We start from the raw sequence: 25,448 nt of genomic DNA on the forward strand, positions 1-25,448 counted from the left end.
TTGTCCACAGCAAACGCCGCCCACTCCCAGCTACTCTGCCCAGTCAGGCATCGGCGTCCTGTTCCAGTCCAGGGACCCCGTTCAGCTAGGCACTGGCGCCTTGTCCCGGTCCGGGGACCCTGTCCAGGCAGGCAATGACACCGTGTCTCGGTCCAGGGACACTACCCTACCAGGCAATGACACCGTGTCCCGGCCCATGGACACTACCCTACCAGGCAATGACACCGTGTCTCGGTCCAGGGACACTACCCTGCCAGGCAATGACACCGTGTCTGGCCCATGGACACTACCCTACCAGGCAATGACACCGTGTCTCGGTCCAGGGACACTACCCTGCCAGGCAATGACACCGTGTCCCGGCCCATGGACACTACCCTACCAGGCAATGACACCGTGTCTCGGTCCAGGGACACTACCCTGCCAGGCAATGACACCGTGTCCCGGCCCATGGACACTACCCTACCAGGCAATGACACCGTGTCTCGGTCCAGGGACACTACCCTGCCAGGCAATGACACCGTGTCCCGGCCCATGGACACTACCCTACCAGGCAATGACACCGTGTCCCGGCCATGGACCACTACCTCTACCCAGGCAATGACCACCGTGTCTCGGGCCCGGGACACTACCCCTGCCAGGCAATGACACCAGTTGTCCCGGGCCCATGGCGACACTACCCTACCAGGCAATGACACCGTGTCCCGGCCCATGACACTACCCCCTACCACGGCAATGACACCGTTGTCCCGGCCCATGGACCACTACCCCTACCAGGCAATGACACCGTGTCTCGACTCCGGGGCTCCTACCCGGCCATTTGACTGTTCTCACGCAACACGCCTGCCCTCGCTTCTTAAGGTTCAGCTATGACCACACCAGGGGACGGGGCCCTGCCGTCCTACATGCATCATTCTAGCGCATTATAGCGCTGCTTTCCCATACCGTAGCTCATGTTAGTTGCTGACGAGCTATGAATGTGCCAGCAAAACAGATGCAATTTAGTGGGTAAAGAAAATGTACTGTGGAATATGTCGCACAAGATTGGGCCGGTAAACCAACTACTACCACAAAAAGGCCACAGGGAAACGAACAACCACACTCCTACGGAGCGATGTTAATAAAACGCCGCATGCCAGCTCGTTACGAAACCGGAAAGCTAAATTCCACGGTAACAGCGTTATGGGGATTAAGCGAGTGCTGTTAACGCGGCCCTCCTTAAGCTCATCATTCACGACAGCTTGCAGTGGATTTCTACCGCCTGGGGTGCAGCCATTGATAGCAAGACGGGTATCTATATTGCATGTTCTAAGCATGCAAAGTAGTCAATTCGAAGTGGAATTTGGCCAGGCTCCGCAGTCAGTAGGTGCAGCTCATCAATTCCAAATGGCATCGTCCCTGTCTGATTTTCCGTCCAATCGCAGTTGCATGCCTCTCCTCAGGTCGGGGATCCAGCGTCACGATTGGGGGTGGAAGCCTCCAGCGTGCGCCGTTGGCCAAATGCAATACCCCAAATGCCTCAGGGCAGCGACTCTCCAACTCATCCACGCGTTTCGACCGGTAGCCGACCAAACGGGCGCGCACATCATCGCCGTTCGCCGAGCTGTGGCGCATCAGACTTCCCAGTGCACGTTTAGCAATCAGTCCGGCCGGCTAATCCCCGGCCCGACGAGCCGTGGATTAGGGCCGCCATGGTCGGCCGTGTATTCGGCACAAACCGATTGCGCCAGCTGAGCATGTGCACCTGTGAGTCCGGCGCTCAGCGGCGTCTGCGTCACAGGACCGTGCTGAACACGGAGGAGGCCCTGCGGGACGTGCTGACCCAGGAGGTGATGGCGCTGGAGCCGCGCGCCTTCCGGGAGCTCGAGGTCGACATCGACAGCATCGACTTCAGCCGTGAGTGAGCCGACCGTCTGTCCCGGCGGCCGGCGCCTCCGTTCTGTGCACCGAGGTGTGGGCGGGCCTGCCGGGCTTGCTGGTGCCCTTTTGCCATGCGGTGCATGACACAAGTGATGGCATTGATGCACCGCATGCCAAAAGTGTGAAAGTGACGCGGGAACTGGCTCGGACACTGATATTGCGGAATCCATTGGGATGATTTTGACAGGTCTGAACTGGGGGCGTTCTTCAACGTAAATTATGCATCCAAGGCATAAATAATGAGATAGTAATTATTAATCTCAGCGCTCTACTCTGATGATGTGGTGGAGATAACTCGAGAGGGGAATTCCGGTTCGGTAAGAAACAGGGACCACATGGTATTTTTACTTCTGAAATGGGTTGTTTGGTTGTGATATATCTACTGCTACAGCAACTAAGTGACACTTCGCAGCTTCAATGCACTTCCTTGTAATCATTTCAATTGATTCCATATTTCGGTTCTCGAACCATATCAACTTAAAACTGGTCCTCAAGCATCACCTTAACTAACCTTTATCGCTGAATATTTCCTGCACTTGGCGGACAATCTGATACGACTGGCACGTCTAGCCATCTGCGCAGTCGAGTAACTGTTCCGGGCGCCGCGTGCAACGGTGCAGACGGCGGCTGTTAAGCGCGACCCTGTCGGTCGGCCGACGGAGCACATCTGGCACCTGCACTCTAACGGAGCGCCACCCGGCAGGTCAGAGGCAGGCCGCCCGCTCGCCACCGCCCGACGCCGCCGGCGGGGCGCGGCCCGGGCGCCCCGGGCAGCCGGCACCGGCGGCCGAGCGGCCCGTCGCCGGAGAACGCCGCCCGGTGCCGGCGACCGGCGCCCGACCTGCAAACGCGCCGAGAGCCGGCCGCACCGAGGCGAGGACTGGATCCGACCGGCGGGCGGCGGCCGGCCGGTGTCGGCTCCGACGCCGTCCTCGGGGCGCTGGCCGGCGCCGGCCGCGGCCTGGCCGGCAGAGCTCGGACTGCCCGTCACCGAGTACCGGCCGTCGGTCGGCGAGGCGCCGCTGCCAGCCGCGGCCACCGCCTCTGGCCGTCGTCCAGAGTCGGCCTCGATCGCCGCCGTTCCCGCCCTACAGGCGACGCCAAGCAGTGCAGAGTCGATCCTAGGTGGCGCCGGCCTCGGGCGGCGACCTGAGACGGCTCCGGGGCTGGCCAGGCCCGAGCTGCCCGTCGGAGTCGGCGTCGACCGCCTGGGGCAGCTGGACGACACGCCGGCCGGCGATCCTCGGCCGCAGCCCGGCCGGCCTCGGACCGACGGCACCTCCGACCCCGAACAGGACCGACGCCCACCAACGCTGCCAGCGCGCGCTGACGTCGCGGGTGGCCCTGCCTCCAGACCGGCGGACGGCGCGACGGGCGCCGAGCCGGCCGTACCTCGGCCGACGGCCCCTCCCCCGCCGACCCGAGCCCGTCCTCACCAGGCCAGGCCGGCGCCACCGCAGTACGACCTCAGTCCCTGGCGGCCGGTCGTACCGACGTTCCTTCGGCCCCTGGGGGAACAGCTTGGTTCAGTTTGGTCCGGTCCCGTTTCCCAGGAGGACCAGTTTGGTCCACTTCGGTCCAGGCCTGAATCCCAGGTTGACCGGTCTGGCCCAGCCCAGTACAGGCTTGAACCGCAGGGTAGCCAGTCTGGTTCAGTCGAGGCCAGCCCTGGACCCCTGGGTGACCAGTCTGGTCCAATTCAGTCCAGCCCTGGACCCCAAGATGGCCAGTCTGGTACAGTCCAGTCCGGTTCTGAGTTCCACAGAAACCAGTCTGTCTCAGCGCATTCCGGACCCGAACCACAGGGGAGCAAAACTGGTCCAGTCCAATCCAGTCCTGAACTCCAGACTGGTCAGCCTGGCCCGGCCTGGTTCAGTCCAGAGACTCAAAGCACAGAATCCGACTCTGTCCAACCCGGACCCGGAACCCAGATTGCCCAGGCCAGCTCAGTCGGTAGCAGGCCTGGGCTCCCGGGCGTCCGGTCCGATGGGGATTACTCCAAGCCTCAGCGGGAAGTGGGTTCAGAAGCTGACCATTCGGAGCATGAAGCGCAGACGCCAGACCTGACAGCTGATTTGAGAGCAGGTGGTGCAGTGACTCATCCGCCCGGCGCTGGCACGTCTTTGTTGGCGTCAGTCGACTATGAAAGTGAAGAGCAGCCAATGGCAGCTGCAGAAAATCAACACAGACCTCACAAGATTACAGATGAGGAGACAACTCCCGAGAAATTGAAAACAACTGATGGACCAACCGCCCACGAATCGCAGGTTGTTCAGGGTCCGCCAACCTCCACGACAACCAAAGCCCCAAAACCGACTGCTTCGGTGACAGACAGTCCTGCTTCGAGCACGCACAGCTCTGCAGACCTATTACGGTCGCCGACCTCTTCACTTCAGTCCCTGGCGGATCTGCAGTCCGTCCCCATTCCAGACAGCCTCTCCGTGCGCAAAACACTGACCATTCTGTCAAGAGAGGAGCCGGACGACAGCCTTTTCGTCACGCACCCATCGGGCATCATCAGTCGATCGCCGCCGGCGTCGCCTGACCTTGACCCCGAGACCTCCACGCGGCGGTCGTCCACCGCGCGGCCGCCCGCCGCCACCACTCCGGAACAGGTCTTTTATCGCGCCAAGTCCCCGACCGCGCCGGTCAGTGAGGTCACGTCCGGGGTCAGCGAGCAGAGCCGCGACGCCGAGCGGGAGGAGGAGCGCGGGTCCAACGCGACCGAGTCCGCCGCCGGCGGCGTCCTGATCAGGCCACCGCAGCAGCGCGTCGTGTACTCGGGTTCGCAGGGACCGTTTCTGAGCCGTGTGGGCGGTGACCTGGGCGTCACCAGGATGGGCGCGGCGCCGGATGGTTCCGGTTTCACCCGCTGGACGGTGGCGCCCCAGTTCTCGACCCAGGCTGCCCAGCGCGTGGTGGTGGTGGGGGAGGGCGGGGCGGCGTCGGCCGTGACCGCCGCCCCCGCCCCCGCCGCCGCCTGGGAAGAGGAGGCGGCGCGCGTGACGCGGCCCTTCCTGCAGCCGGTGACGTCCTACTCGGGCGTGTACCGGCCGGGCAGGCCCAAACCGCCCTCGCAGCCCAGTGCGGACCCGGCGCGGCCGACGGCCGGCCCTGGGGTGGACTCGGCCACGGGCCGGACCCCGCTGAGCGGTCTGGGCGGCGCTGACCACGGCCCGCTGCACAACAACACCGAGATCTTCACTGAGAAGTCGTCCGTGGCGAGCATCTTTGACATGTTCGCCACCCAGAAGCCATTGCTGTTGAACACTGACGTGGTGACGTCGACCAGTGTGCGCGAGGAGGCTGCGGCGGCGGTCACCCGGTCGCCGCCGGCCGGCTTGCTGCGCAGACCCCTGCAGGGTGGGAGGCGCCGGCCCCCCGTCGGACGAAGCCAGAGGCAAGAGCGCCTGGCTGGTGGTGTCACAGAGGAAGCAGATCGCACCGATGCGGACTCGGCTGTTGTCGACACGAGATCTGCCAGTTCATCTACCCCTGCGCAGAACGGGTCACGACCACACCAGCGCCAGGAGAGGAGCCTGCCGTGGAGACACCTGGCCAGCGCGTACATGGGTCGGCGCCGTCTCCCGAGCGTGGCGCCGCCGGCCGGGCCGGGCAGCCGGCAAGTGCGCGAGTGGCGGGTGCGCGCGTCTGCCGCGCAGGTGCCCGGCAGCCTGGCGGCGCGCCTGCGTCTGCCTCTGACGCCCACCGAGCGGCCGCGGCGCGACCCTCGCGCTCCGCCCAGCCGTCGGTCGCCGCGCCGTCGCGAGAAGCTGGCCGACAAGCTGCACCGCTTCCGCGGTGGCCGCGGCATGGCGCCGGCCGGCTCGCGCGGTCCGGCGCTTCTGCGCGCGCCGACGCGCCGTCCGCGGCGGCGCTGGCGCAGCCAGGGCGGCGACGGCAGGCCCACACGGCTGCCGGACAGTTCCAACATCCGGGTCATCCGGTACGACGAGGGCGAAAGCGTGGCCGACATCCTGGACCGCATCTTCGAGAAGTTCCGGCAGCAGGCGACAGCCAGCAACGAAGTGAGCCTGCCGGGCAGCGAGAAGCCAGAGGACGAGCAGACGCCCGGTGGACAGGAGTCGTCCCCGGAGGAGGAGGTCGACATGATGGAGCAGCCGATGGCAACCAAGCTCTTCGGCGGGCTGATGCTCACCACCAGCCACCCGGCCACGACCGAGAGAGCGCCGACGACCCATCGACCCCAGCTGAGGTGGGAGCCCGTGACGTTTACCCTGCCCCAGCTCGCCGACCGGCCAATGGTCTCTGCCCGGCCCCAAATGGCTACGAGTCGTCCTAAGTTCACCGCTAGTCGGCCCCTGCCGACGACAGCACGGCCCTGGCCGACGACGGCGCGACCGCGACCGACGACGGCGCGGCCCCGGCCGACGACGGCGCGACCTCGGCCGACGAAAGCGCGACCTCGGCCGACGAAAGCGCGACCCCGGCCGACAACGGCCCGTCCCCAGCCCACGACGGCCCGTCCCCAGTTGTTCGCCGGCAGACCGCAGATGACAGAGGAGGCGGAGAATGATGTGGGCACGGTGGGCGGTGCCGCCAGCGTCAACCCGACCACCTCCACGCTGGCGTCTCTCCTCAGGAACTACACATATATCGGTGAGCAGTGGTCTTCTGCTCCTGATAACCGCCGCAAGTATACGCATGTCATCAGGTTACCGTCGAACAGACGTTGAAGCTGTTTGAATAGTTTGTGTTGTTGAGCGCTTGTAGAAGTGAGGTGCATAATCTACAATGCATTTCATATCTCTTCTTTTCGTAGCATTTTCATTGCATGTGTGCCCAGTTGGCATTCATGACGAATTGGTATGTTTTCAACGATGATCGATTACATTTCGTGCTTCTGCTTTCCGTGCACGTTATCAAGCGTGCTCGCCGTGTCTGTTTGCTCGTGTCGGGGACTGCCAAATACCGAACCTATTGCCCTACTGGCTTCGATTCCAGCGCGCGCCCAGCACGCGATGCCGGTGAATGAGACTGTGTCTGACCGACCCCCTCACCCCAGACAGACAGACCCTCTGACCCTCATACTGACCCTCTCACTCCAGACAGCCAGCTGTCGCCGCCGTCCTGCCCGGACGCCGCCGACTTCCAGTGTCTGGACTCAGGCGAGTGCGTGCCCTCGCTCGCGCGCTGCAACATGCTGCTGGAGTGCTCGGACGGCAGCGACGAGGATGAGTGCTCCTGCGCTGACCGGCTGCGCGCCCAGTTCCTCGAGAGGAAGGTTTGCGACGGCATCGTCGATTGCCACGACAGCTCGGACGAACAGTTCTGCGGTGAGTGCTGCGGCAGCGGACTGGCGGTGCTGCGGCGGCGGGGTGGCGAGCGGGGGTGGCCGCAGCTCGTCGTCGAGTGTACGACTTTTTCTGCTTTGGAACGATTAAATTGTTTTGGAACATGACGTCAAAAGATCCACAGCGTAGATGCATTTTATATCCATCCTGCAAATGCTTGACGCATGACGATATTTAAAAAAAAAAACGAACGAGCATAAAACGTTTAAGCCCAAAAGACCTTGTTGGCTGTTCGGCAGATATCAGTGGTGTTGTGACGTTGTTCAGTGGTAAATTGACCTCATTCGAAACGGTGGCATCTCTCCTTTACCCGCCGTCCTTACCACCACCTGCCCCTCCCTCCCCAGACTGGTGCGGACCGGGCAAGTTCATCTGCCCGGGCGCCAAGAAGTGCGTCGACACCAGCGCCATCTGCGACGGCCAGCTTGACTGCGCCGACGGCGCCGACGAGCGCCAGTGCGTGACGCTGTCCACTGCCAGGAGCGCTGCCGGCCAGGCACGCTACCAGCCGGCCGGTTACCTGATGGTGCGGCAGCGGGGCCACTGGGGGCCGCTCTGCGTCGACGACTTCGACGCGCTGGTGCGGCGGACTCGTACCGCCTGGAGTGTCCGCGAGCTGGGCAGCGCCGTCTGCACCGCCCTCACGTACAGGTGAGGGGTGGTGAGGTGGCGGCGGGGCCGAGGCGAGAGGTCCAGCTGGGGATGGCAGGGGAGATACGCGTCCAGGGGGAGGTGGAGTCTCCGCCTCCGCTCGGGCCCAGCGGCCTCGCAGCCGGCGTAAAATCACTTGAGTGATGGCTGGACGTATCGTGGGCAATTAGGCTCATCTGCTTCTCCTGGCAGTTGTTCTGAGTTGTTTGGAGTAAAACCCAATGACGGACTTCCAAACAGCATTCGAAAGTCTCAGAGATCCGTACATAAAACCGTCAAGGGCACTACTGCGGTTTGGACTCGGTTTGGACGCAAGTTTGCGTCTGCGTGCAATGATTGTGTGAGCCGGGCAGAACCAGGACATTACTTATCAAAGCAAGGGGGAAGGAAATGTCTACGACGGGCCTGACTACTGGCCTGTTTGTGCAAGAAAGTGGGTCAATGCCGGGTATGCCTAGGCATGTGATTGATATGCCTGACAAAATGTAGAAGACGATGCGAAAAGTGTCCATGCATTTTTGGCGACATCGGCGGACATGGGAAATGAGTTTATAAACTTTGTCTTTTCGCGAAGTGGAGCTGCTTTTGGCTATCATTAAGGCACACGTTGCAATAACAGGGCGTGAGGTGCTTTCTTAAACAATAAGCTGCCGCTCGTTGGCTTATCACCTGCGCAAAAATGAAAGGGCCTTAAAAACGCCCGAGGTCGTCCAGCGGACCAGTTTTGGCTCGTGGCTTGTCGCGAGCTGGCCGTGTCGCAATCGTCTGACGGAGTCGTACTTTCGTGTCCAGGGATGCCACGCACGTGTTCCGCACCGAGTCGGAGCCCTCCGTCGAGCAGGACCAGCCGGAGCCCTTCTACAAGCTCGTGCTCTCCCCAGACGGGCCACGCAGCGACACAGAAAAGTAAGACATCGCAAGACGTGTGCACGACTATACACGCCAAGCCCACGAGACGTGAACAGTGTCTGAGTCGCGTCCAAATGTGCACTTATCTTTCTTGGGTAACAGCTGTTCAGTCGACATGCGTCAGATACATGTGATGTTTACGTGCATTGAAGGTCCACACCTTCGTTTTTCTTCTCGAATTCAGACCTTTGGATGTGGCTGATAGAATGCTCAGAGTCAACTCACGAAGCGATATCGCGCATCAGTCGTGCGTGTAAGGCTAACGCGGCAAACTTCCTGCAGTTGCACCTTGTAACCTGAAAAATGCAACCGCACTTTGTCATGATTATAAATCTCATTCGCCCAGCAATGACGTTCGCTGTGTTCGTGCATCTGATCGATATTCATGGATCCGTTATGTCCTTATGCGACAATCAAGTTGAGTGCGATGGCTGCACGCCCTGCATTAGGTCCGGGTACCACATCAATGCATCTATCTCCACATCGCAGGAGTCCAGATCTCTTTTTGTCGCAAAAAGTTGGGCACACACAAAAGACCCAATGTTGCTTTAACTGACGTAAGTTTAAAGGGACCGTCCTTCCCACCAGGGTGAGAGGCAAGCGACGTAATATAGCCTCAGCAGCTGAGTGCGCCGTAAAGCCCCAATAACGACAACAACAACATAAGTTGAAAGAGAATGTTCCACATTGGAGGATTTTAAAGCAAGCATCAGATACAGACATAATGAAATAAGCTCACTAGCATAACTATTGGTGTACTTTTAAGTGGAAAACGGTGCTCTAAACAATGCATTTTTTAAAGTGAATATGCTCTTCAGTATGCCATTGTTTGCTTACGTCGTCGCAGCTTGCACAGCATTGATTGAGAGCCAGTTGACGGCCGTTATATCTGGAAATTGTGCTCACAAGCGCGAGATATGAACCACTCGTCAATTATCTTTGTTGTGACCTTGATCGCCGCGTGGCCAATGGAATGGCGGGATCTGCATGCCGACATAATGACGTCACGGATGCCTGGGTGATCCTGAAATAGTCTCCCGGAAATAGCCCGCACATCTTCGCGGGCAGTATTCAACTCACAAACCGGAGCAGTTTGGGTCTTAAAAAGGACAGGGCTGTGAACTGCACTAAATGATCTTCAAGATTGCTTCTTCAGTTTAAAACCCTATACAAATGTGGAACATTCCCTTGAAGTGTGACCACTAGCGCACCAATGATAAGGGCTTTCGGCCTGAAGCGGTTACTGCATTTGCATTTGTTAGATGCACGGTTTAAACGGCACTCATACAGTCACAGATGCATGAAACCCTTTCAGCGCTCAGTTTAAGAGATGTGCTGACGTTGTTCAGCACCACGATTCGGGTAGAGGTAGTTTCTGGGGTTTGAACATGTGCGAGTGAAACCAAAAAAGTTTCCGAATAATTGTAGCTTTTCAGGGGCCTTAGGCCAAAAGCTTGTTTTTTTGCTTGCTTGCATCATTTTGCGGAACCAAAATACAAGCACTGGTATGCTAACGAGATGGGCATCAGCTTTTGTCTTAGTTTAATGCCAACCGTGCTGGAGGATTTCAAACTTTTTTGAATGTTGACTTGGTGTGTTCTCACAACTGCGAGTGACCAGCGCTCGGTGAGTGATGCGCTCAGCTCGCTGACGCCGCCCGCTCTCCAGCAGCACCAGCCTGGTGTTCGAGGAGGCCAGCTGCCCGCGCCGCACGGCGGTGCACATCTCGTGCGGGGACCTGCAGTGCGGCCTGCGGCCTCGCGCCCAGCAGCAGCGCGCCAGGTCAGCGGCCTCGGACGGCGGTCGGTGCGGCCGGCAGGCCCGCCGCCCGCCATGAAGTGGTCCCCCGCGGGGCATGGCCTGTGTACCGGCTCCACGCTGGATGCTCTGGATCATGTGTAGTCACCGGGGGTATGGGCTGACCGAACTGCCCGGCCTCTGGACCATTCTGTGTACCGGCTCCGGGTCGGCTGCTCTGGATCATGTGTGGTCCCCGGGGGTGTGGGCTGACCGCGGCTGATCATGTGCTCTTGTAAGCGTCAACTGAGTGCACCCGTCACCTCGATCGGCAGCCATGTCGCTGAGAGCAGGATGATCGACTGCTTCCTCGCCCCGCCCCCACACACGTTGAGCTCTTATGTTGACATGTGACCACACGGCGCTTGGTTCGTGAACGCTTCGGACAAACCTAGTCCTGCCTTAATGCCCAGGATCCAGCCAAATTATGGTTTTTGATACCCGCCCATTTTGTGGTAACACAATCTTCCCGTTATCTGTCTTTTCATCAACTAAGTAGAGGATTCTTTCTTCTAAACATGGCTGCAATCCAGTCATGAATGTTTCGTCAAGAGGCAGACCGCAATCCTTAGTGGTGCATTTTTTACCATTATGTTCCAACCGTTGCCAGACAGGGTTCAGCGGATACATTGATACAGTGCGATATGACTTCGTGATTTATGTTTTGGCACATTCAGCTGCATGACACGATACGTCATGCGATTTTCATACATGGCGCAAATAGCTGCACTTATGCATGCATTTTCTGTTCTGGTAGCTAACATGCTAACTCTAGGAGTGACTTCACAGCTTCTCAGCACCTATTTCACGCGCCGTGATGCCTCTATGGTTAGCATGGGTCTTAAAGTACCGGCTTTTTGTACTTACGGGTTTCATAAAAGTTTCCTTATTAGTGGCCAGGTAATGAACTCACCGGCATTAAATGGCCGGCCTTTCCCAAGCTTAAACTAGCGTCCGAAAACGATGTACACAGATAAAACTTTCATCAATAAAGAACGGTTGCTGTCCGGGTTTGATTTGAAAAAAGTATGTCAATAATAATAAATAATGAAAAATAAACTAGTCTTCCAATCAGCCCACTGTCAAATCTTCACTTTAGAAGTGTTTTACACAGCAGTATGCTACCAACGCTAGAAAGGATTGGGGCGTGGAATTTGCGATCCTTCAACCCATTCTCATCCCATTCTGCACACCCGATCTGGTCAAGTTTGGTGCCATGAACAACTTCCCACAGTATGATCACAGTTACTTTTACTTTATCAATGAGTTTGGCCTTAATTCACTTCAAAGCCTTTAGAGACGAGCATTTTTTTAACAACCAAGTGCGGTCTTAACTGATGTACCGCCGTGATTGTCCGGTCCAGCCACTCCTATTCCAGGGATTGTCACACCATCCGCGGATTGATCTCTTCCGCGAAGATCCATGGCTGCCACAGATCAACTTCCACCCGCCGCTGGTCGAGCGGCAGCGGACAGTAGCGCCCACGCAGCTCGGTCCGCTCCTCCACCCGTGCCCCTTCGCGCCCCGCCGCCGCCGCTTGTCGAGCGGCAGCGGGTAGCAACGCTCGCGCGGACTCGGTCCACTCCTCCATCCGTGGCGCATCGCGCCCCACTGCCGCCGCGGCGCTAACCCCGCCGGCGTGTGGCCAGGATCGTCGGCGGCACCAACACGAGCCCGGGCGCGTGGCCGTGGCAGGCGGCCATGTACCGCGAGGGCGAGTACCAGTGCGGCGCCACGCTCATCTCCGACCGCTGGCTGCTCTCCGCCGGACACTGCTTCCTCAGGTGGGCACGCTCGGCGCCGGCCAGCGGAGCCCGCCTCGGGCGGCGGGGCCTCGCAGGCGACCGGCGCCCCCTCGCGGCGGGGTAGAGGCTCGGGGGAGCCCGCCTCGGGCGGAGGGGCCTCACCGACGACCGGCACCTCCTGGCGGCGGGGCAGAGGCTCGGGGGAACCCTCCTCGGGCGGCAGGGCCTCACAGGCGACCGGCGCCCCCTGGTGGCGGCGTAGAGGCTCGGGGGAACCCTCCTCGGGCGGCAGGGCCTCACAGGCGACCGGCACCTCCTGGCGGCGGGGCAGAGGCTCGGGGGAGCCCGCCTCGGGCGGCAGGGCCTCACAGGCGACCGGCGCCCCCTGGTGGCGGCGTAGAGGCCCGCAGCGGTGGTGCGGTCGGCGGGAGATAGGGTGATAAGGAACTGGCATGTCGTCGTCCGGCTCGTGGCTTAACCATACAACACCGGTTTACGGTCACGGGCAAACCGTGATGCGGCCCCACTGTTGCTACGTGCTTCATTGACGTCGACCTGTCTGATAGGCCTGACGCTTCGGCGCTGTCTGAGGCGTCAAATACAAGCGAAATGACACCGGAGCAGCCTCACATCAACCGCCACGTGTAGCCCCGGAGTAACGCATGCAAGAGTGCTTGGCAGGTGCCCCATGTTGACCTTGGCTGTTGTGACCTCAGGTCGACCAACAGTCACTGGGTGGCGCGACTGGGGGCGTACCGGCGTGGCAGTACGCTGCTCTCGCCGTACGAGTCGCTCCACATCGTCTCCCACATCGTCGTACACCCCGAGTACCAGGACATCGGCTACGTCAACGACATCGCGCTGCTGAAGCTGGAGGACACCGCCAGGTCAGGGGATGTTCCGACTCGCTCACGTAGGAGCTATCGGGTGCCGTAACCCGTGCAGTCCTGAAAGACCGAGCAAAATGGCTGATAATGTTGTCAGTTACTGGTGTTGCCTTTCCGGGGGCCTTTTGTAAAGCATGTTGAAATGATTTCCACCCACGCAGTTGACCGTACCGAGCTGCGGGCAGCCCGCTTTCTCTATGGGTGCACACTTTACGCCATCACTGCTAACTGCAGGCGGTTGTGAGGTCTGGGGGTTCTGAACTCAACTGAGCCGCGGCACCACCTGCTTCCAGGATGAGCGACTTCGTGCGCCCCGTCTGCCTGCCGCCGGCCGGTGCTGACGTCACCGAGGGCGCGCTCTGCTCCGTCATCGGCTGGGGACAGCTGTTCGAGGCCGGCAGAATTTTCCGTGAGCGTCCCCCGCGTCCCGCAGCCCGCATTCCTCGCCTCGCGGTCGCGTCGACGGTCGGTGCGCGCGTACGACGGAATAGCCCGGCGCCGCGACGCTGCAGCGCATGCGCGCTGGCGTCGTGCCTGCATCAGCGCATGCGATGAAGTTCGAAAGCGGAGGACAGCTCAGCTCAGGAAACAGTATCCGGGTTAGACCGGGGCACACTCTGCATGATTATTTATCGTGACAAGACTCAATTGACCAGGCCGAGTCTGGCAGCGATCGGGCCTACCGAATAAGCTTATTAAATGCATTTTTCCTAGCGTAAGGAGAAAATACTCGTGTCGAGGCAGCAGTCTGATTTTTAGTCCTGATTCTAAAGGCATGATCTTCAGCGTTCGTCAGAACTCGCCTCGATCTAGGGCTTGTTCGGGCCAACAGTTCACGAAAGTACTGCAAGGTACAGACAATAATTTTTGATAGAAATAAATATACCATTTGAATCGCGTGTGTTCGCTGTCACGTTCAATAATGATTTTATTCGAAAACGCTTTTCATGTAGGTAGGGTGTCTACAAGCACAACTACAACAAGCATACAACTTTTACAAAAATACATATACATGTTGAATCGCGTGTGTTTGCCGTAACGTTCATTAATGAGTTTATTCGAAAAAGATTTGCATGAGGGTAGAGTGTCTACGAACACAACTCAGCGTTATTGGTATGTTCCCCACTGGTCAGACGCGGGCATCGAATTAGTTCCAAGTCATTCCACCACGAGGCGTCCTTTGCAGCGGACACCCTGCAGGAGGTGGAGCTGCCTCTGATCTCAACGCAGCAATGTAAGAAGCGCACCGCGTTCCTGCCGCTGTACCGCATCACCGACAACATGTTCTGCGCCGGGTTCGACCGAGGCGGCCGGGACGCCTGCCTGGGAGACAGTGGCGGCCCACTCATGTGTCAGGTGGGTGTTTCCTGTCTGGGAGACAGCGGCGGGCTACTTATATGTCGGGTGTCTCGTGTCTGGGAGACAGCGGCGGTCCACTCATGTACCAGGTGAGTGACTCCTGTCTGGGAGACAGCGGCGGCCCACTCATGTACCAGGTGAGTGACTCCTGTCTGGGAGACAGCGGCGGCCCACTCATGTGTCAGGTCCCTCCTGTCTGGGAGACAGCGGCGGCCCACTCACGTACCAGGTGAGTGTCCCCCGTCTGGGCGACAGTGGCAGCCCGCTTATGTGTCTAGTTAGTGTCTCCTGTCTGGAAGACAGCGGGGGCTCGCTGATGTGCGAAACGAGTATATCCTATCTGGGAGACAAGTTTCCCAAAAGTAAACCATTCCAATTTTCTCTCTAAGATTTCATCCGAAATATTTGAATGGATGTATTTCTAGGAACAGAGCTCGCATTAAGCAATGCTTGTTATGTGAGCCCTAATCCCTCCCATCCGATTGCGAAATTCCAGGTCAACGGCAGAATCTGGTGGCGAGAGTTTCATGTACCGCAATGCTTGGCAGGGTCCGCCCTGTCCTCTGACGTCACCCGACCATTAGGTGGACCATGCCACCGGCCACAGGCTATATTTGTCCAAGGACAAATACCAAGCTCCTAAAGCGACTCGAACCACCCCGACATGGGTAGGCGGATCGGAAGACAGACGCTCTAACAAACTGAGCTATCGAGACGAACTTGAGCAGGCGAAAGCTTACCAGTTTCGTGGAGTAGATTGGCCGGGTCTGGCTCGGTCCATATCCTGTCAGTTTCAAGCAGTTAGATTGGCGAATTAGCGCACAAACGTCACAAAGCTATACTATTGAGCCTTTGCCTGCTGATTTTGTCACGGAAGACGAACACTTAGATGCACTGATCAGGTCCGTTTAGATGAGTTCTCGAAGGCGTCTTGCGCCTTTCGCTTGGTTTTGGTATTATCCACATTACAGCAGCCCTCGCATTTGCCACCACCTTTCTCGTGCAACGCCTTGCCGTCCTGATGTTGGGCTTGCTGTGCGGCCATGGATGCTGACGTCGGTAGAAACCCTGCTGAGAGCAGCCGCAGCCAGCTGTCTGACAGCGCGAGCGTCGCCCCGACAGGAGACCTCCGGCGAGTGGACTCTGACCGGCATCACCAGCAACGGCTACGGCTGCGCGCGCGCCGCCCGGCCCGGCGTCTACACCAAGGTGGCCAACTACGTCAGCTGGATTGAGGACGTCACGATGGGCCCGCTACCGCGCAGACGCCGCACGCACTGCAGCGGGCGCAGGTGAGCCTCGACCCCCGGCTGAACGCCGGTGTGCCCGGCAGTCGACTTCATCTGGGCGCTCTCGTCCTTGACGCGCGGTGGGCGGGGAACAGGAAGACCCCACGCGTCCCATTGCTCGCTCCGTGGTTCAGATAGTGTCCACGAGTGCCGCTCTCATGACTGTGCAGCTTCGTTCATACGAAAGTGGTTCTGTCTTCACTTCGCCAGGTTTAGCCATCTTTGACTGACCAAATACCAAGGGGTCCGGCTGCGGAGACCGCTGGCAGCGATAGACCGCGAAGATGGCCCAGTGACAGCCGGCGATCCGCCGGTGGAGTGTGGAACTGGCGGCAGGTGCTGGTCTACTGGCAGGTGCCGGCGATCTACCGGCGGAGTGTGGAGGTAACAGCAGGTGCTGGTCTATTGGCAGGTGCCCGCTGGGCCGCTGTCTGACCGACGACAACGTCTGCGATGGTGTCGTCCATTGTGCGGACGGCAGCGACGAGCAGGACTGCTTGGCCGAAGACTAAGCTCACAGGATGGTCGTCACCGGGCGGACGAGGGCCCCGGCGTCGGTGCGCTGGAGCGAGCCGCAGCCGTCACCGGGCGGAGGAGGGCCCCGGCGTCGGTGCGCTGGAGCGAGCCGCAGCCGTCACCGGGCGGAGGAGGGCCCCGGCGTCGGTGCGCTGGAGCGAGCCGCAGCCGTCACCGGGCGGAGGAGGGCCCTGGCGTCGGTGCGGTGGAGCGAGCCGCAGCCGTCACCGGGCGGAAGAGGGCCCCGGCGTCGGTGCGCTGGAGCGAGCCGCAGCCGTCACCAGGCGGAGGAGGGCCCTGGCGTCGGTGCGGTGGAGCGAGCCGCAGCCGTCACCGGGCGGAAGAGGGCCCCGGCATCGGTGCGCTGGAGCGAGCCGCAGCCGTCACCGGGCGGACGAGGGCCCCGGCGTCGGTGCGCTGGAGCGAGCCGCAGCCGTCACCAGGCGGAGGAGGGCCCCGGCGTCGGTGCGCTGGAGCGAGCCGCAGCCGTCACCAGGCGGAGGAGGGCCCCGGCGTCGGTGCGGTGGAGCGAGCCGCAGCCGTCACCGGGCGGAAGAGGGCCCTGGCGTCGGTGCGCTGGAGCGAGCCGCAGCCGTCGCCGGGCGGAAGAGGGCCCTGGCATCGGTGCGGTGGAGCGAGCCGCAGCCGTCACCAGGCGGAGGAGGATCTCCGGCACCAAATCAATGGAGCGAGTGGCAACGTGGTCCTCTCGCGACCGGCAGCGGCAACTGCCGGAGAACGCGGCACTGCCGGCGGGCTAGCATGAGGGCTGGCCCACTGCTGTCATTGGCGTTGTTTGTAAATCTTGCCTTCTGTCATACCTGCCATGACATGACATGACTACGTAGGTATCGACCCCTTGCGAGTAATGAAACATCCATTATTAGCAACAGCAACTGCTAATAGTGGTCAACTACTGGCAATTACCGATACCAGCTGTAAGAAATGTTAAAGAAATGCTGTTGCTAACGATAATTCATTGGCGGCACGAGCGGCGCTTTAGCCCGCACTCTAGCCGCATGACCTGTGAAATGCTAGCTCTGAGCTAGCATTTTTCTAGCAATTAACATTCCTCGGGATTGTGATGGAGAGGATTGGGCATATCAAGCAACCGTTTTTTTAGTTAGTTGTACAGAAAACGGCGGCACACTCCTGAATTCACATAAGTCTTTCTGTTTGTCATGAGCTTTCTCTTCAGGTGATATTAATTCTGCGAAGTTTTGGCCCTTCCACTCGCCGAGTGGGATCAGTAAGCTGACGAAATTCAGGGACGCAACATGTGCATTCGCATCCCCTGCCGACTGTCCTCACTCAGTTCGCCGCGTCCTTCCTGTTCAATGACGTGTCCTTACCGCACAATTGGTCTGCAAAGCTATCGCGTGAGCACGTGCGGCGAACGGTGGGTGCGAGTGCGCACACGTGACCCCTCCTTCCTTGGTGCGCTCGCAAAGACGCAGGTTGCCTTGTACACTAATGACAGCTATTTGGCCTCTCGAGCGCATCGACTTCACGGTCGCGCGGGTTCACCCACCTTTCACTGTCATGCCGCACACCGTTCCGTACATCCGAGTTTGCCGGCGGCTGGCTCTACCGACGGCCGTCCGGCGGGCGGGCGGGCGCGCGGTCAGCGGCACGGCTCGGAGCCCCGTCCCTGTGGCGTGCTGCCGCCCGCCGGCGCGGCGCGATCTCGCGGAGGGCGCGGTCCGACCGCGGCCGACTGAGGAGAGCTCCGGGACCTCAGCGCGGCGGCTCGGCGGCGCTGACGACGTTTGTTGTTATACTCAGAGACATTGTTATTTATGGTGGCCCTGCGTAGTTGCAGGTGCTTCAATGTACCACGCATCGTGATTGATGAACGTGCTGAATACATGGTGATAAATACGGTATTTGTAATGCAGTTTGTAGCAAAGGAGAGCTAGATTACGGTACATAAAGCAGAGCGTTTCCCAATGAAAAGCGCATGGTCTTCACCGTGCCAATGCGCCGTGTCTCCGTGCACCGCAGATGAAGGGTTGCCATTACTGTAACGTACACATGAACAGTCAAGTTGGGAATCAAGCAAGTCATCGGTTAAACAAGCGACTCTGAAATGGCGTCATCCACAGTTTGATAATGTCAACTCCAATAAGTTTATTGAGACCTGCACACACGTCAAAAACACCGGGCTGCCCTCATCGCGTCATAGCTAATAAATGTATGATACGACCATGGCGTGGCATTAAGGCAAACACGTCAACGCAATCGATGGGGAGCCCGGCATGCTGCCAATCAATTTTCCCTTTGGCTTGTTTCGGCAACGCACAAGAAAGCCACACTGACTGGCACACCGCAATCATAGCTTCTGGACGTGCTGACGGTACGGCAGCGGCACGGTCGCTGACACGGTCACCAACTGCGCCGTCCGATGAAAACCCTAGCGCCTTCCCGGACAACGCGGACAACGCCCAAACTCTGACCCGAAGTAGACACCCTGTGGCGGTGACGCCTCTCATTGGCGCCTCGCTGCGACAGGGGCGGGCGGCGCCAGCACCATTCGGACCCATTCGGACCCGGCGCCCGGAGTCGCCGCAGTCGACTCCGGGCGCCGGTCGCTCCCGGTCGACGCGGGCACCGTGCGGCCGCGTCCGACGCCGACACCAGCCGTGGGGCCGGCAGCGGCGCTTCAGCGCGCCCGGCGGCGGCCGCGCCGCCTGCCCGGCCGCACGGGCGTCACGATCGGTGACAGCGTCAGGTCGAGCAGGCTGAGTGCCGTCGGCGGCGTGAGCAAGCGGCGAGGCCCGCCGGCCGCCTGCTCACGCCGCGCCACCGGACTCACAGCCAGCGCCTCGATGTCCTCCAGCGCCAGGCCCATGTCCTGGACGCGGGTGCGCGTCACACGCTGCCGCGGCGGCGTGCGGAAGGCGAACGCTCTGGCGTCGGCCCGTGGCGGCGGCGGCCGCTCCCAAGGAGGCTGACGCCCGGCCGGCGCGGCCGTCCGTCCGGCGCCGGTCGACGGCGTCGTCTCCACCCGCTGCCGGCGGCCGGTCGGCCTCGGCGGAGAGGCCGGCTCCGGCGCGGTGGCGGCCGGGTCGGGCGCGAGAGCGGGGCTCGTCCGTCCGTCTGACCGGCGCGCGGCGGACGAGACCCGGGACTGGCCACTCAGCGCTGGCTTCCACTTACTCGCTTGCGGCTTGAGCGGAGACGCCGCCGACAGCGCCTCCTCTTGGAACACCTGGAAGACCACCTCGTCGTCCTCCGAGCACTCTGCGTAGCTCACCTCCTTCCTTCTTTTCCTCGTCGACGGCGTCGAGAAGGTCATTTCAGAGACTGTGGCATCCGCATCACCATCAGCTTGACTATAAAGCTTGTCACGGTTGTGCGGGCCACTGCCGTTCCCGCCCTTCCTCTCCGCAGTCTGCTTCTTACGGGCCGAGAAATCGTCTTCCCTCGCCCACGACAGGAAGTCATCGCTATCATATGACCCAAAGGCGTGGGCAACGCTTTCCATGTGCGCCTCTCTCCTCGCCGTTGCCGAGGCGGTCCGTACCATTTTGACCTCCAGCGGCGGGCTATCGTCCTCATCGTCCGAAAAGCATACCCTGAGGCGCTTCGCCGCCGGCGAGGCGGCCCCCATCGTGCGATCCGGCGTCCGGGGCGCGCCCAGCGGACCCCCACTGGCCTCAGCGGCGTCCCCGGCTGGACCTGCCGTCCAGCGGTCCTGAGACCGCCCAGCCCCGATCTCCAGCGGCGGGGCGTCGTCGTCCTCGTCGTCAGAAAAGCAGATCTTGAGACGCTTCGTCGCCGGCGACACAGCCCCCATCGCGCGATTCGGCGTCCGGAGTGCACCCGGCAGTTGCATGCTGACCTGGGCGACGTCCCCGGCTGGACCCGCCGCCCAGCGGTCCCGAGACCGCCCGGTCCTGACCTCCACCGGCGGGGCGTCGTCGTCGTCCTCGCTATCCGAGGTGCAGACCGTGACCAGTCTCCGCCTCGGCGTCGCTGGCGAGACGGCGGTGCCGCGCGCCGCCACCGACACGCGGCACCGACCCGGCCCCGACCCGGCTGCCATCCCAGTGGTCAGCCGCGCCGCGCCGCCATCCGGTCCCGAGGCCTGGCCGTCGTCTCCCGGCTCGCCGTCGACCACGAGCGCCGGCTCGAGCGCACGGTCCGGCGGCCGACCGGCGCCCGCCACCGGGACCGGGGCGTTCTGCTCCTCAGGAGCGCGGCCGGAGGACAGACCGCCGCCGGTCGAGCCCAGCATGTCCTCCAGCGTCTGGCGCGTCACGCGGTCGAGCCTCGCTGCCAGCTCCGGGTCGGACTCGGAGTCGGGGGAAGAGTCCCGGCTGGAACCGGAGCTAGCCGACACGCCCCGCACTTCGCGCGGCCGGCGGCGCCGTCGTTTCCCGCAGCGCTCCGCCTCGAGCTCGCGCTCGCTACTCTGGTCTGCGCCGGTGCGGTCTGTCGGGGCTCCGGGGCCGGCGTCGGCGCCAGCCTCCGCCGCGCCGTCCGCCGACGCCTCCGTGGATCTCCGGCGGCGCCGCCTCCCTGTGGGCCGCGGCGCGGTGTCGCCGTCGCAGCTGCCGGGCCCAGGGCGGCCAAGGCCCGGCTCGGGCCGGCAGCCGGCGGCGGTGGACGGCAGCGGACGGCACCCGAGCTGCCGCGTCTCGGACGACACCAGCGCCAGGTCGCCGTTCGGCTCCGGCTGAACGCCGTCATCTGAGTCCGTCCAAACTCCGCCGCCGCATTCCCCCAGCCGCTCACCCGTCAGATCCCGCCCGGCGGCCGGCGCGCCATCTGACGACGTCCGCGCACACCGCCCACCGCCGTCAGAGCGCCGTCGCCTGCTGGGAGGCCGTGAGGCTGGGGAAGCGTCCTGCGGCCGTGCGTCCCCAGGGCCATCGACCCTCCCGCTGCCGCCATCAGTCGCTGCGTCAATGCTGTGGTGAGACCCCACGGTCTCGCTGTCACCCCCGGCGGACGCAGACCGCCTGACAGCGGCGCCGGCGTTTGTTTTGCCCAATCTTCGAATGTGGAGTTTTCTTCCGCTCGAAGGCAGGATTTCCCAGCTCCCATTCGGCGTTTTGCTTGGACTATCACTTTTCAGAAGATACCTTCTGCGTAGGGGGGCTTTCCTATGGTTGGACTGGTCGGCCGAGTGGTCCGAAGACGACGCACGGCGACTGCGCTGGGTTTCAGTCGCAATGTCGCCCGCGCAGCACTCTAGATGTGCGTCTCCAGAGCTGTCCTGACGACTGGCGTCCGCGAGCCCCGCCGAGTCCGGCTCCACGGCCGGGGCCGGGGCCGTGCCCGGGAGGCGGTCGAGTCCACCCGCCGGGCCCTCCTCCGCGGCCCCGTGCGCCGACCCGACGCCCGGGTCCGCGTGCTCCGAGGAGGAGCGACGGTGGCGGGGGCTGGTCGGCGCGCCAGGCCCCGACAGACGCCTCAGCCGGACGCTGCAGGCCGTGATGCTGCTCGCCGGCGGCGCCGCCACCACCGACGCGTCCAGGATGTCCAGCAGCCCGCCGATGTCGACGGCGGCGGGGAGCGCAGCGGGCGGCGGCGAGAACTGACAGTGCTCAGACGCGCCGCTGCGGAGCTGCTGGCCGGTCCGGGTGGGGGTGCGAGCCGACGCGGCACCCAGCCAGACGCCAATAGCCTCCTGCAGCCCGTCTCCGGCCTCGCTGAGCTCCGGTGAACGGTCGGCCGCGCCGGCCGCCGCCGCCTTGGTCGGCGAGGTCAGCTCGAGCTCGGCGCCGCCCAGCAAGCCGGGCCTCTTCACTGGCGACGTGCTGGGCGTGCGCAGCAGCGGAGGCGGGCACCAGCAGCTCGCGCTCCGCTCCGAATCCGACCGCTTCGGCGTGCGCGGCTCGGCGCCGGCGGCGGGCGAGCGTACGGCGTCGGGCTCGCTCTCGCGGCCGAGGCGCGAGCCGGAGCGGCGCCGCGACACTAGAGGGCTACCGCCCAGCCCGGCCGCACCACCGGCCTCCGGCGGCCTCCCCGGCGACTTCTCCGGCGTCGCGCCCGACAGCCGGTCGCCCGCCGGCGACGCCGCGCGCAGCCGGCCGGGCGGCGTGGACGGGGCGCGCCGTGACGCGTCCACCAGCCGGCGCGACGGCGTGCCGATGTCCGGCCGGAGCCTGGCCGGCGATTTTTGCGGCGTGTCCGGCTCCTGTGAGCAGGTTCGGCGTAGCCGACGTCGCGGCGACTTCGACGGGTAGACCGCCGACCCGGTCGGGGATTTCTGCGCAGTGTCCAGCTCCTCCTGCGAGCAGGTTCGGCGAAGTCGGCCTAGTTTACGCCGTGGCGACTCCGACAGGTGGACCGCCGACCTGGCAGGCGATTTTTGCGGCGTGTCTGGCTCCTGTGAGCAGGTTCGGCGAGGCCGGCCGGGCTTACGTCGCGGTGACTCAGACGGGTAGGTTGCCGACCTGGTCAGGGATTTTTGCGGCGTGTCTAGCTGTTCCTGTGAGCAGGTTCGGCGAGGCCGGGCGGGCTTACTTCGCGGCGACTTCGACGGGTAGACCACCGACCCGGTCAGGGATTTCTGCGGCGTATCCGGCTCCTCTTCCGAACAGGTTCGGCGAGGCCGGTCGGGTTTACGTCGCGGTAGCTCCGAGGAGCAGGCTGCCGGCCCGGTTTGCGACGCCGCGGCCGGGGCCGGCTCCACAGGCCGGTCTGGCGTCACGTGCGGCGTGGCCGGCTGTGACGAGGCGACCGGCTCACCGGCGGCGGGCCGCAACAGCGGTGAGGCCGGCTCGTCCTTGCTCGGCGTCGCCTCAAACAGCCGCTTGCGCTTGGCGCCCGTGCGGGGCGTGCCCTTCTGCGGCGTGCTGAAGAGGTCGGGGCTGCCCTTCAGGATGCTGCGCGGCGTGTGCCCGCGCGCCGGCCGCGCCGCCCCCTTGGCCGGCGTCAGGTCAAACTGCACGCGGCGACCGGGCGTGACGGGCTCGCCGTCGCCGCCGTCGTCGTCCGGCCGCGACGCCGGCGACGTCGGGTCGAGGCCCCAGGCGAGCGAAGTCGACTCGGCGCCGGGCTGGCGGCCGCGCTCGCCGAACAGGTGGCTCATGAGGAGCCGCGGGTCGGCGGCCGGCAGCCGGCTGGCGGCGGCCGGCGCCGGCGCCGACCGCTGCAGCCGCTCGGCCATCAGACGGTGGCGCGCGCGCGCGAAGTGGCGCGAGCCGTCGTCCACGTTGTAGAAGGAGGCGCGCCTGGACAGCGTCAGCCGCTGGGAGGCGCGCCGTGGCGTCAGACCGTCCTCGCCTGCCGGCAACACATACCCCGGCAGTGCAGCGGGCTGGCGGAGACAAACGGCACGCGACCACGCTCCATTCTCATATAAAACATAAACTGCAAGGTGCATGTGCAAAAACGTAGCGAGAAAATGTTGCTCTTCTCATATACTTTGCATAAAAAGCACGTTATCTGTATCACACCGACACGGATTAAGAAATGTAGCTGGCAAGAAGTAGCATACTGTGAAGCAGCACCACTTATTGTAACAATGCGGGGTTTCCAGCGGCATCACTTGGGCGCAGCCAGGTAGGCTGACACATTTCAAGGCGGGAGCCATGTCACATGCAGGTCGCCTCAGCGATCACGTAATGGCGTCATGTGGACCACACCCACCAGCAGGTGGGCAGGGATCCCCTCCACAGCGGCGGCATTACCGAGTCATCGCTAAGGCCCCGTAGCGATCACAGCCACACATCAGCCTGTCAGTTGTGCCGGGGCACTACCCGCGCCCGGCTGGCGGTCGGCCGGTACGTACCGAGCTCCTTGCCGTCGGGACTCTCGCTGACGACGGCCGCGCCGGGGCCGGTCCGGCGGCGCGAGCGGCACGCCTGCACCGGCGTCTCCGGCACGAACGACGAGTCTGGGGAGCACACCGGACCGGAGAGCTCAGCACAGGGTAGCCGACCCGCTACAGGATCGCACCCAGCGTCCACCGTTACACGTCAGTCAAAGTCAAAGGTCAGTCACAGGTCATAGGTCAGTCACAGTCACAGGCCAGTCAGTCGCAGTCGCAGGTCAGTCGGTCAGTCACAGGTCACAGTCAGTCACAGGTCAAAGTCAGTCACAGGTCACAGTAAAGCAGAGGTCACAGTTAGTCAGTCAGTCACAGGTCAGTCAGTCAGTCGCAGTCACAGTCCTGGCCAGTCACAGCCCTGATCAGTCACAGTCACAGTCAGTCACAGTCCTGATCAGTCACAGTTACAGTCACAGTCAGTCACAGTCAAGGTCAGTCACAGGTCAGTCACAATCACAGGTCAGCCACAGTCGTCAGTCACAATCACAGGTCACAGTCACAGTCACAGTCACAGTCACAGTCACAGTCACAGGTCACAGGTCACAGTCAGTCACAATCACAGGTCAAAGGCAGTTACAGCTACAGGTCAGTCACAGATCAGTCACAGGTCAGTCACAGGTTACAGTCACAGGCCAGTCACAGGCCGGTTACAGGCCATAGGTCACGCCACAGCGGAGCTGAGCACGTACAAGCGCAGCCTGGAGTAATACACGGTGCGCTGAAAACATCAAACAATACAAAAAGTAGTGTCAACAGTCAGCCAATACCGAGTGGCAAGTGGTCCACCGGTAATACATCACTAGGCATGGCCGGAGAAGTTCCTTAGCATATAATTAAGTCAATCATTATCGAGTGTACATTTACGTTGGCTGGAGTGCGGACAATTATCGGGCAGAGCGTCCGTCAATAGAGCGGGGAATATCTGGGACTTGTCCTGGTCGACGAGGGGTTCTGACCACGCGCGCCACTGTGGTTGGATGACAAGCACCAGGCGAGCCGGCGACCGGCACGGCCGACTCCAGCGCGCGGTGACCGGCAGGGTTACACTGGCCCGGACAGGACCACCGAGCACGACAGCAGTCTCCCGGCACCCGTCCGCCACGAGGTCGGACGTAACGACCCCGGACGGCGTGGTCCGCGGTCGACGCCAGCCGTCCGACCGAGCTGATCAGCGCACACGCCGGCCGGCTCTGACCCCGAGGCGCCGGGCGGCGGGGCGCTTACTGAGCGAACGGAGCGGCGAGACGGCCGACGACGCCGACGCCGCCGGCTGCGC

General features: G+C 62.2%; 1 protein-coding gene across 1 annotated transcript; it reads left to right on the plus strand.

The window, feature by feature from the left end:
- Positions 1–6,416: 6,416 nt before the first annotated feature.
- On the plus strand, positions 6,417–16,450 carry LOC119101496 (serine protease nudel-like). The gene is made up of 11 exons (XM_037224833.1): positions 6,417–6,537; positions 6,987–7,214; positions 7,580–7,883; positions 8,676–8,789; positions 10,461–10,574; positions 12,240–12,374; positions 13,052–13,222; positions 13,516–13,631; positions 14,409–14,578; positions 15,704–15,873; positions 16,283–16,450. Exons 1-11 carry the CDS (start codon positions 6,432–6,434, stop codon positions 16,380–16,382), a joined length of 1,728 nt encoding a protein of 575 aa, XP_037080728.1. The 5' UTR covers positions 6,417–6,431; the 3' UTR covers positions 16,383–16,450.
- Positions 16,451–25,448: the final 8,998 nt, after the last annotated feature.

This window comes from Pollicipes pollicipes, unplaced genomic scaffold, assembly GCF_011947565.3.
Source record: "Pollicipes pollicipes isolate AB1234 unplaced genomic scaffold, Ppol_2.1 Scaffold_4881;HRSCAF=5763_pilon_pilon_pilon, whole genome shotgun sequence".
Lineage (NCBI taxonomy): Eukaryota > Metazoa > Arthropoda > Thecostraca > Pollicipedomorpha > Pollicipedidae > Pollicipes > Pollicipes pollicipes.

Coding starts and splice junctions, on each gene's coding strand:
- LOC119101496 (XM_037224833.1), top strand. CDS start 6,432: ATGACAGAGGAGGCGGAGAATGATGTGGGCACGGTGGGCGGTGCCGCC. Junction 7,884..8,675: donor TGCACCGCCCTCACGTACAG/GTGAGGGGTGGT, acceptor TTTCGTGTCCAG/GGATGCCACGCACGTGTTCC. Junction 8,790..10,460: donor CCACGCAGCGACACAGAAAA/GTAAGACATCGC, acceptor CCCGCTCTCCAG/CAGCACCAGCCTGGTGTTCG.